The following is a 12,530-nucleotide window of genomic DNA, read 5'->3' as shown; positions in this document are numbered from 1 at the left end:
GAGGTCTCCTATAGATGAATAATAGTACCTAGAAGTCTAATAAACCATCTTTCTTTGTGAATGGCACTCTCCTGGTGCATTCTTTTTTTGTTTTTTCACTCCATGGAATAGAGTAGTGACATTGCAGATAGAGACTAGCAGATGATAAACTTGAAATTCTCAAGTTTTAATTACCTAATCAAACACCTAAAAAAGAATCTTTGGTTGTTGTTTTAAAGTGTCCTCTTCATTTTTTATTTTTGGTATTGCCTTCAGTCAAAAAACAGCAACATCCAGGGTCAAAACTTGCATTTGATACATTTTATGAACTCTAATATTTAGAAAATCATATTTTGTATCTTAGTTATTTGTGAGAAGACATTCTAATGGGCTAGAATTTGAGGTAATCCAGATGAATTTAATCCTCTCTCATGATCTCACAACATTGAAGTACTCAAATTATTGGATTTGGTAAAGGCATATTTCAAAATTCATAATCATAAAGCGGCCTTATACAAAAGCCTAATGGAGTGACATCAGCTTGTAATCAGTCACATTGTGCTTTTCTGGCAGGATGTAAGGGATTGGTCAAGTAGGGTGAGGCAGTCACCGGAAGCTAGCAAAATATAGAATCATAAGCTAATTCCCATATCCTAAGCGAAGGTCATAAGTCAACACTTCCCTATTTTAGGCCACAAGGTTCTTCACTTATTATAGGCTGTTGATTGAGATTTTTTGAGAAATGAGAAATTAGTAAAGGGGGAGGGGACCTCAGTTCCAATAATTTCATTGTAGATTTTGTAACTACAATTTGATTATCAAAATTAATTTAGACCGTCTCTTCCTCCTTGCACTTTAATCAGACTGATGGCTGTTATGGAAATATGTGAACACTAGGCTTCCTAAATTTCATGTCTTTGGGACTGATCTCCACCTTGACACGACACAGCAATTTCTGGTTGGTGTTTTACTGCCAAGACGGGTCATCTAAACTATATTTGGCTATAGCTACCAATCATATAGATTACTACCTTCCTTAACCTGCAGCTGTCATAGTTATAGTCTTAACTAAACAAAACAAAAAAACTGCACATGCAAAAGTTTCTGCCTTTGAAAACCAGGAATTTGATCCTTACTGAAAAAGCCATCACTTGTTCTAAGTAAAACACATAAACATGAGGTGGTTACAAAATTAAGCTCAGATAATCAAAAGATGACTGTGTAACTAGTAAAAATGAACTAAATTGTACTCCTGCTATGACTGAACTATGTGAAAAGAAGTAAGTTACGATGTTTGTTCTCTTACAGCAAGTAGTCCATCTTAACATTGCAGAAGATTGCATGAGTAAGTTTAAATCAAGTATAGAAAAGCTGTGCAAAACTGAACAGGTATGTGAAAGTTGTTAGTGTAAATAAATCTAATGTTTGCAGTCTATGCAGAAATAGTTATTTTCATAACACTAATTTTGTAGCTTGTATCTGCCTTTTTCATTCTGATTTTTTTTTTTTAAATTGTCTACTCTTGAGTAATCTTACTGTAAGACTTCATCCCCGAGGTTCCTATCCTGTCAATATTTAAGTCTGTTAAAAGACCTACCTTTGCCTATGGGTAATCTAGTTGACCTTTTTATTTAAAAAAAAAAAAAAATAAAAAAAAATCCCAACTTGTTTTTCCCTTTCCCTAATTTCTTGTCTAGTTATGTCTCACCTTAGATTATGAGCTCCTCAGAGCTGGTACTCTCCCTTTCTGAATGTATAGAAAGCAGCTTGTATACTGTGGGCAGTACCATAAACAAACAAGTTAATACTGTTAACCTGAAGTATGAAGTACAAAATCATATTTAAAATGTTTAAGCTTATTCTTTAATATTATGAACATAAAGACTCTTATAATTTCAAAATATAACATGGGTATAAGAAGCAACTTTTGTTATAGTGGTCTTTGGTCTGGAACTTGGTAATACAACATTAAACAAAATCTGACCAAACTTTTACAATATTTACAATGTAAAAGCTCTTCAATTTTGAAAATGTTCATATTCAGGCTGTTAGTTTCATCTGTACAGACAGGGCCCTTACTGACAACTGTGTTTAATTATAGCTGAAATTCTTTGGCAGAGCTGTTTTCTAACAGGATTTGACTGGCCAGCATGGACTGTCAAAATTGTTTTGCTACAGGGTTTAAAAAATACAAGCTCTGATACCACAGTTGAAATACACAACTATAATAGTTTAGCATAGCTGTTTCAATTGTGTAGACACAGGACCTTTAGTTTAAGTTCAGTGTTAACAGAGTCATTAGTGAAACACTTCCATCACAACCACCATGGTGGTAATGTTTGTAAAGTTAGTGGTAACTCGCATTTTGCTGGAACTAAATATAGAAACACAAACTGATGCTATTTGTTTTAATGATTGGTCACTAAGACCACTTTGTTTGCTTTTAACTTAGGATTTAGCTCTTGGAACTGATGCAGAGGGCCAAAAAGTGAAAGACGCAATGAGAGTCCTTCTTCCAGTTCTACTCAACAAAAACCATGACTCTTATGATAAAATAAGAGCTATCCTCCTTTATATCTTCAGCACAAATGGTATGATAAGTTGCTTTGTTTTTCAATAGGTGTTAGATTTCAATACTAGGTTTTAGTGCAGAGACCAATACTGGGTATGGACCAGTTGTACTAGGCCATGGCAGGTTAAAAGGAAATTCTGCCATAACATGTAGTCTCTTTTCCCCAGATGCCTCTTGAAGAGGTTTCTCATACAGGGCTAGAAGTGATACAGCACAACAAGCAAGCGCATTTATGTTTTACAATAGATTATCTGAGCAGCATCTCAGTACTTGGTATGTGGGATATTTTCTTGAATTGTCCCTTCCTTACCCAGGTCAGTGTTTGGAGGATTTGGGGTGGGATTTGCTGTTAGGTGCATCCTGGGATTTGGAGTAGATGGGGAAGAGTGGTGAAAAGAAACTGGAGAGGAGAATGCATTCCTGAGCTCTCAATCATAAGCACTGAGTAGCACAAACTTAGGTAACTGATAATGTGATTAAGCTTTGAATGAGGTTTGACTTGCCTTTCCTTCCACCTCCGTTTCCCCAAAAGTGAATTATTTTGCCAAGTGGGACCTTGGACCATCAAGATCTGCTGGACTGGACCCAGAAATGTACTGATTGCTGTTGGAGTAAAGGAAATAGAGACTCCTATAGAGATTTTAATGTAGTCTCAAAGATTGGCATGAAGTGACATTTGAATTTTCAAGTATTTATTTCAGTATCTGAAGCAGATTATGGTAAATTTAAAAGGATAGATTTATTATGAACTATCAAATAAATAAATATACCCTAGTTTTTAAATAATCAAAAATCCTGTCATGTCTGGGACCAAGAGCTAATTTTATCCTAAAGTATCAGATGGCCTTGTTAATTCAAAATCTAACTTACTAATTTTTTTTCTTTGTGGCAAAAGGAACTACACAAGAGAATTTGGACAAACTGATCCAGAATGTACAAATAGAAAGTGATAGCGACATGATAAAAAATTGGAAATACCTTGGTGTACCTGTTGTGGTCTCGGTAAGTGTTAAGTTTTGAAGGCTGGAATGTTGTTGCTGTGGTAACGCTATCCAGGGGCCACTTAGCTGTTCCAGCTGCTCAGTGCTTCTGGTCTTGGAGCTCTGATATTATTAGCTCTAGCAGACAATTCAGCCTGCTAATTCAGCAGGCCTCAGTGTTACTCATAAAGAAAGACCACAGGAATGGTTCGGTGACAGAGGCACTTGACCAGATTTAGTATCTTCAAGCACAGTACTAGCATCTCATAGGAGCTATGGGTACACTAACACGAGAGCCCAGTGGCAAAGAGCGGCTCAGTCAACAGCAGGAATTTCTGCTGTCCCCTCAGCTGCATAAAGAGTTAAGGCAGGATTGGGCAAACTTTTTGGCTGGAGGGCCACATCTGGGTGGGGAAATTGTATGCAGGGCCATGAATGTGGGGTTGGAGTGCAGGGTGTGGGACTGGGTGCAGTGTGCAGGAAGGGGCTCAGGACAGGGGATTGGGGTGCAGGAGAGGGCTCAGGGCAGGGGGTTTGGGTGCAGGAGGAGTGCGACAGCATTGGGGGCTCAGGGCCGGGGGTTGGGATGTGGGAGGGGTGCAGCAGGGGGATCAAGGCAGGGGGTTGGGATGCAGGAAGGGTTCAGGGTGCGAGCTCCAGCCCGGCACTACTTACCTCGAGCAGCTTTGGGGTGACAGCAGTGCATAGCAGGACTAAGGCAGAGGCTCTCTGCCTGCCCTGTCCCCACACCGCTCCCGGAAGTGGCCAGCATGTCTTGCAGTGACTACTGGGGGTGGGGTGGGGTAGGGCAGGTGGCTCCGTGTGTACTGCCCTTGCCTGTGGGAACCACCCCTGAAGCTTCCATTGGCCACGGTTCCCCATTCCTGGCCAATGGGAGCTGTGGGGGACGGTGACTCCAGGCGTGGGCAGTGCACAGAGTCCTCTGCCCCCGCCCCTCCTCCCGCTCCCAGGGCCGCAGGGACGTGGTGCGGGTGGCTTCCAGGAATGGTGTGGGGTCAGGGCAGGCAGGGAGCCTGCCTTAGCCCCACTACTCCACGGGGCTGGCAATCCCGTGGGCCAGATTGAAAGCCCTGATGAGCTGGATCTGGCCCACAGGCCATAGTTTGCCCACCTCTGGGTTAAGGCAAGGTTCCCCGACATTTATGGACCTGAGACAAACAATTTATGTACCACCTTACATGTTTCATGACATCTGCTTGTTCCCTCCCCTTGTACCTTGCTCTAGATGTCTCAGGCCAAACATCCCTGTTCATCACTTCTGTCAAACCCTCTTATCTGGTGTTAGGTCAGGATGTACCTGGGCTAATATGTTGGACGGACACCCTCACTCCCACCCCCTTGCTTCTTAGGAGTGCCTGTATTTTAGCAACACTAGCAGTACCTTTGCCAAGGTCATGTATCAGAGAGTGTACTTGTAAGCATCTACTTTAATACATGGCCTGACTTTGGTTCACAGTCTCTGGTTCGGGCCTCAGGTCTTGCACCAGGTCGAGTGCTCCAAGCTCTCACTCTCTCCTACAGTAAGAAATACTGCATTTTTTCCATTTAGCTCTAAGGCTTTTTCTGCAACTCTTAATATGGCATTCCACATTTTTCTTGGGAGAATCTAGAAGTTACAGAAGTTAGTTATTTTGCTAGGAATTCTTGAGAAATTCCCACTGCTAACATTTGCGACATATCTAACTTTTAAAACAGTATGCTGGTTTTACACTTGATAGTTTTCCAAGTAATATCTAACATTTTTACAAAAATAATCTTATTTTGATGCAAGCTGTTTGTTCCATAACTTGTCAAAGTTATGCAGGCTTTGAGTATAGTGTAATGTAATGTCTGAACTCTGGAGTTTTCGTACACTTAATTTTAAGAATCTGATCATTTAAGTGAGATAGGCAGTCCTCATAGTAACAAAAAAAAAAATTTTTTTTTCATTTTTTTTTGTTTTATAGCTTAATCATACTTCCTGGGAAACACTCTTTATTCCCGTTTCACTGTTCTATCAAAGTGTATAGGTGCCTTATAATAAAATCTAGTACGAGGGTGGACAGGTGTGAGGTACAAAGTTTGGGGACCACTGCTGTAAACCTTAGGCTCCAGCAACTGGGCAAGAATTATATGTGGGGAGCCATTAGCTTAGCAATTGTATAATATACACTTCAGCATTCAAACAATCACTTTTTTGGGTAAACATCACTATATCCAGCTCTTTGTTTCTGAAATAGAGGTTTCCAGTACTTAATTTTGAATTGCAGCTGAAATGTACTCTACATACTTTAATGCACATGGTGCAATACTTCCTTAGAACTTTGTTTTGTTGGGAATGATTTAAAAGAAATAGTATAATAAAACTATAGCTTCTTTTTTTTTTAATATATAAATATATTTTCTTTAAATCTTTATTTAGTCTGCTTCTCAGCAACGTAGACAATCAAGGAAGGATCGCTCTTCAGAAGAAACATTTCAGCTTTCTAGATGGACACCTGTTATCAAAGATGTTATGGAGGTAAACTGTAAGAACATAGTTGTTTCCTAGGTGCAATATAGCTTATAAAGTACTTAAGAATATTTCTAACAGTTTATCTAAGATGATCTTTTGAAATGGCATTATAAAAGTTTTGAGTTAATTATATTTTATATTCCATAAAATTTTCTTAAGAGGAAAGTTCTTTAGACATGTGCACATAACCACTAAATTTCTAGTTAGTATATTAAAATAAAAAATTAAATTTATAAGGTAAACTTAGTTTTAAGTATAACTGGAAAATAGTTTAAAGCTAGCAAATTAAGGTAGAGGGAGACATTTGAATTTCTTCTCCAGTGGCTGATAGTTTGATATTGGGTTCTTTAAATTAAACTGTGTGTGTGTGTGTGTGTGTGTGTAGTGGATCTTTAGACTGTAGTTTAAATGTTAAATTCATGTAATGGATGCCATTAGTCACCTGGGAAATCCATGCAAAGTTAGTAGTGTAGTTTTGTCTTTAGAAACTCGGACTTCCCATTATATATATGTGTATGTGTTTGGGTGTGTGTATATATATATATTCTCTTTGTAGAGAAATTAAGTAGGTTAATGCAGTTATACATAAAAAAAATCAAAGATGAAATCTGAACAATTAAATCAATGTTGTGTTAAAAATTAGTTAGAAATTACTTCCCGCTGTTTTTCTTCCTCGTCATGATACACGGCGTCTAAGTCACAAACGACTTTCAGCACTACAGTAATTAAATATAGATGTGGTGTGGTGCTTAGTCTTTTTCACAGTAGGAGCACTGGTGCTTGTGAAATCTGTTTGACTTGTCACTACTTCTGGATTGAAGTTTTAAACCAGCCAGTCTTGTCAGAAGTTGAAATTTATGGGGTTTTGTATATGTATAGTGTTTCAAGTTAACATAACTCGGTTAAAATGAATATATATATTTTTCCCCTCCTCTAGGATGCTATAGAAAACAAACTAGATTCAAAAGAATGGCATTACTGTTCCCAGTGCCCTGCATCCTGGAATGGTTCAGGGGCAGTAAGGTAAATTGTTACAATTTATATTCAGGATAATAATTGACTATTCTCACTATATTGTCTTACGTGCCTTGTATAACTTTCATTTTGAGAAATGATGCCCAGTAGGGCTGAAGTAACTATTTAGTACAAAATGAAATCTACTAAAAAGCATTTCAGTTAATCTCTGGAGCTTTGCTGCATGACCCTCAAGCTAGTTACTAATATAGCTCATAATTGTAGTTTGAGAACCTCCCACATATTTTTATTTTAAATAACATCTTTCTTAGCAGAATTAAGTCACCTTTAGGAGAGTTAGCTTGAGTCGTTTATAAGTGGTGGCTTGTGTGTGACTGTGTCTTGTGTCTGTATTAGGCTGAAGAAATGTGTTTTGCATTTAGTTCTGAAAGTGACAGTTCCCATCATTATTTTTTCAAAAGAGTGAAGTCTGTAGGCTAGGTCTGAGTTTTGTGAAAGTTCTGTCTCCTGTACTCACAAGCCTCCCCTTACTGAACAATTTAATTATCCTAGTGGAATTTAACTCTTGTGGAAATCAGTGATCCCTAGAGAGAGAGGTGATCACGGGTAGCTAAGTCCAGTCCCATGGAAGTCTTTGAATATCAGACAGCTAGTGTGGAGGGGATGTGTGTTTATATATTCAGTGAATCTTTGCATAGTACCGGTTAAAGCTTTTTTCAACGTGTGGATTCAGATGGGAGTTGCAATAATCTATGTTAGATGTCACAAATATTGATCATTATAGGCAGGTCTTTGTCTGATAGGTAGGGGCACAATTTTCTGGCTAGTCACGGATTTGAAGTTGGGTGTCTTTTGGAGGTATTAGTAGTTTGCTGACCTACTGAGGTCAATGCAGTGCAAATGTAGAGACTGTGTGACCTAACAGTCCTCCAGCAGCTGTAGCACACTGTCCAGCAGTCTTTTTCAGTTTTGGCCAATATTCATCATGGTGCTATTTACAGCTAGGTATTGAGAAGGACAGTGATGTTTGTCTGACTTAAAGAAGATGAACCGTTTTTTTGGGAAAGGTTTAATTGGATCATTCGCATTCAGAATTTTCAAGCTTTTCTCATAGGGGTGTGTGTGTGTGTGTGGTGTGTAGCGCCCAGGTGTATCTTAAATTTCTCACTTGTATTTACTTTTCCCTTTTGTGATAACTGTAGGTTTTAGACTTGTATCTATGGTGTAGTACACTTTTTGGTCAAATTTTTTTACGTAATTGTGACTTCCTCTTGTAATTCATCAAATTATAATTTGAGTCAAAAGATATTCTACTACAGAACTGTGAAAAATAAGTGTCTAATTTTCTTTAAATTTTCCTGAAATGTCTAATTGGTCAGACTTGCCTGGAAATTTTCTGAGACCAGGTGGGTGAGATATCTTGTTGTTGGACAAGCCTTTGTTAGTGAAAGAGACAAGCTTTCGAACTGCAGAGAGCTCTTCTTCAGGTCTTGGAAAGGTAATCAGTGTCACAGCTAAATATGAGATGGAACAGATTTGTTTAGCATAAGTAGCTAACACACATTCTAAGGGACCATTGAAGGTGAAATAGCACATTAACACCTCTGCTGTCATAAGGCCAAAAACCGGGTTAGTGGCTTACAGATTTGTTGTAATAATAAAGACCCTGGATTTATGGCAGAAGACCATGATTTTTAGTGTCCAGGTTAAAGTTATGAATTTAAGCTCCCAGTCTCCTCTTTTGAAGGCTACAGCAACATTGCAAACCTGGAAATTTTCTGTCATTTTTATTAGTACATTACACTATGTGTGGGTGATGAAACTAGATGCAATATATCACTGTGCTCTTATGTGTTCAAGTTTTTTTATGAACTATTTTACAGTGCTCGCCAGAAGTCCAAGACTAGTTACCTGGATGACCGAAAGAGTGGTTCAAAGCTGATAGTTTTTGTAATTGGAGGCATCACATACTCTGAGATACGCAGTGCTTATGAAGTTTCTCAAGCCTACAAATCTTGTGAAGTTATTATTGGTAAGCCTATCTAGGGAAGAGGAAGTAGTAGATGAGATGAGGTGCTTCATTTGAGCCTAATGTTTAATTTTTAAGTGCATTTTTGAAAAACAAGCATATTTTTCTGCATTCCCTAGGTCAGTCTAGAAAAAGCATCATATGGCCACTAGGCTCTTTTTTGAAACTACATCCAGTATCCCTAGATCTGAATTGGTCCTTTATGGCTATTGCCTTCGTTTCTTGTTCTAAAAAGACACGTTCCCACGGTTACCCTGAAAATCCCTAAAGAAGAATTGATAACCGATGTGAGACAATTCAGATCTCAGTCTTGCTGCTGAAATGTAGTATCCTAATTACTGAATCAGATGTATGACTCACAGGAGTCATGCAGCTGATCGTTAAAGGTACGCATTACAGTGAATGTCCTGACAACTGTTTTGTTTCATCTTTGCATTCACTTGCACCTAGCCCATTACTGAACTTGTTGCAGTTACTGTTACCAGCTGAAATTGGAAAACACAAACCAGAGTAGTGCAAAAATATTACAGACTTAGAACATTTTTCTGCAGTAATAACTAAAATGGCAACAGGTTTGGCCCAGAACTTTTGGTAGCATTCTTCTAGCTCTAGCCAGGGGTCAATCATTTACTTCTGATGAAGTCCACATAATCCTAAGAATTGTAGTGGGTCCTGGTTGTTTCATGACACATGCCAAGAATTGATCTTACCAGTGTAGCTGCTGCAGGAATTATTGGAGATAGCTCTTCTACCAGCTGCTGTTGCTCTGTCTAGATAGCAGTTAAAAATCTTATAGCATGTGTCAGAGGAGTAAAACTTCAGTTTAAAAAAGTCAGATATCCAGAGCTGATGCTGAGAGAGGGCATAATGGTGGCTATTATTGTCCCAGACACCACAAGAAGGAAGACAGGACACCAGGAATGTGGTTTAGCTTCAACTTTAAGTAACACATCAGGAAACCATCCAACAGCAACTACAGAGGACAAATGACCTGCACTGGATGAATCTATTCTACTTGGTGAAAGGCTGCCATCAGCATGTCTGTCTCCCTCCCGCCCCCAACCACATATACTCTGTTAACTGATTCTAGTACAGCTTCTGGGATTCCATCACCTAACAAGAGAGTGCGGGGAAAGATGTCTTCTTACTGTACCAGACAGTAGAAGCCCAGCCCCATTTGCTGCCTTCTTTAGGAGATATCTCCTAATTTGCTTCCAACTCAGGTTTATCAGAGAACGCTGTTGAACAATAACCTGCACTGGGCACCTGCAACATTGTGCCAAAATGCATTTTACAACCTAGCCAACCTGTTGAGTCACTGGGCTACTGGGAGGAAGGCAAAAACCCCACTCCTTGCTGCCCAGGCCACTACTTCCTAGCCCTTAAAAGGTGACTACCGTAGTGCCTACCACACAGCCCCAAACGCTGGTGGTCCTCTGATCCCAGAAGTGGGGGAGGGAGAAGGGGATCTTTTCTTTCTGGTGCTCAGATTATGGCAGCTATGGACAGGGGGAAGGGTTTATAGTTATGCGGAAGCAAATAAGCTGTACAAAAGAGCACAGCATAATCCTCAGCCTATTAGGCACTGATTCTCCACTTCTCAAGCCCATGTGGTTGGGGGGGAGGGGGAGTGGAATCCTTGGAAGGGCCCCCAAGGTTTTGTTCTCCTGCTAACACAGTCAAAGCCACCCCCTAACTTGGGGGTGGGAGGAGCATTTGCTTCCATAATCACTGCATGTCCAGCATCAAAATCATTAAAGTAAAGTATTTTAAACTACTGTATCTAACGTATGAAAGGTACAATAAAAATACTTAACACGCAATTTTGATTTGGTGGTGAGTCATGCTGATGTCTGCAAATCATACATAGTTAGCTGCATCCATCTAAAAGTGTATTCTGTTTTACCAGGTTCCACTCATATTTTGACACCCAGAAGACTGCTGGATGATGTAAAGATGCTTAATAAACCAAAGGATACAGTTTGCATTAAGGATGAAGAGAAGCAGTAATGTTCAAGCAGTACTGTTTCAGTAGTGATTAATTAAAAATGCATTAAGAGATCACATAATATAAATAGCATGTAAATATTTGTATGGAATTAACTTTTCCAGTGATGTATTTAGGAAAGTACACACCCTCAACTAATGGAGTATCATTTTATAATTTAAATTTGCTGATTTTCTTTTTGGAGTTAAGGGCAGGAAGAAGAGGGAAAAAGTATCTAACACCTTGTTTTTATGTTGTATGGGGTATGGACAGCATTTCACAGTAAAGTGCTTTCTGAAACGGACATCTTTACCACTGCAAGAAATCATTCTAGAATTTAGAAATCATCATGTTTTGTATATATACTAATGGCTCTTTCAGTAATTATGAAAGCTTTCTATGCTGGAAACTGGAGAGGTTTTCTGAAACTGACATGAAAGTACCTAGACTTAGAAAAGTTTCAGAGGCAAAAGCTGTAAATATAAACATATGGTAAGATTATTTCACATAAGTGCAATGTCTCTTGTAATATGTAAAATTCAATTAAAACAATTTATATTAAAAAAGGAAATGTATATTGTCTTGCAAAAAATCCTAGGGCAAAATATGACTCTGTTGGTGCTTTCAGGTGGTAGATTATGAGGGGAGGGGAATTAATCATGGAAGTACTAACAGAAAATGGTTTTACTTTCAGTAAAACTCTGGAGAACATGCTTGTCCATCTTATATGAAATGTTTCAGTGCAGTAATACTACTCTTTAGGACTTTCCCAATGTTGTTCTTCACAAAAACAAATAAGCAGCTTTGGTTTATTAAAAAATTTCCCTACTATTGTGTGTGCATGGTACATCTATTTTGTAAATTGAGTTGCTTGTGAAATAATCTAATGAAGATTTCCTGGTGCCACTTCACAGTGGCTAATGCATTGCAAAGTACCCCCCTCTTGTTTATTCATGTCATGTGAATACAAAAACAAAAAACACTCGAGTGGTTGTGAGTAGTTTATCAGAGTGGAGAAAAATCAATGACTAACATAGGTTGTCAATTTCAAAATTTAATTTTAAACAGGTTTATTTTTAAAAAGGAAAAGTATTTAAGATCTGATTTAAATTGGATTTTTTTAAAGTGTAAACTTCCTGTAATTAACCATTTAAATAAAAATATGCAGAATCACTGAGCCCTCCTCAGATTTTGATGCATGAAAGGATGCTGCTTTTATTTATTTAAATATATAATAAAAATAATTGGGGGGGGGGGGAGATACATTCTATTTTAAAGGTCAACCCAACCATTACACATGTCATCACTGAACTGAATTAAATATTTTCAGTTTTTATAGTGGAGGAAATACTGGGGTAGTTATATATTTCCAAATGTCAGTACTTTCAATTTCTGTTGTATAGAAAAGCTTTTATTTTTGGTTTCCGTTTAGCTAGCAGATGCAGAAGGAATATTTGTCTTTATTTGGTTTGGTAGCGTTACCATATTTAAAA

The 12,530-nt window shown here is 38.3% G+C and overlaps 1 protein-coding gene across 1 annotated transcript in view; it reads left to right on the top strand.

Annotated features, from left to right (window-relative positions):
* STXBP3 (syntaxin binding protein 3) overlaps positions 1-11,868 on the top strand; it is a 48,383-nt gene extending 36,515 nt beyond the window's left edge. Inside the window, exons 13-19 of the mRNA XM_054037495.1 lie at positions 1,288-1,368; positions 2,432-2,570; positions 3,447-3,553; positions 5,954-6,052; positions 6,984-7,069; positions 8,905-9,053; positions 10,960-11,868. Coding sequence (XP_053893470.1) covers positions 1,288-1,368; positions 2,432-2,570; positions 3,447-3,553; positions 5,954-6,052; positions 6,984-7,069; positions 8,905-9,053; positions 10,960-11,060 — 762 coding nt within the window. The 3' untranslated portion in view covers positions 11,061-11,868. The remainder of the gene's footprint in view (positions 1-1,287; positions 1,369-2,431; positions 2,571-3,446; positions 3,554-5,953; positions 6,053-6,983; positions 7,070-8,904; positions 9,054-10,959) is intronic.
* Positions 11,869-12,530: the final 662 nt, after the last annotated feature.

Source organism: Malaclemys terrapin, chromosome 8 (genome assembly GCF_027887155.1).
Source record: "Malaclemys terrapin pileata isolate rMalTer1 chromosome 8, rMalTer1.hap1, whole genome shotgun sequence".
NCBI lineage: Eukaryota > Metazoa > Chordata > Testudines > Emydidae > Malaclemys > Malaclemys terrapin.
The sequence above is the reverse complement of the archived record's forward strand: the minus strand, read 5'-3'. Positions and strand labels throughout refer to the sequence as shown.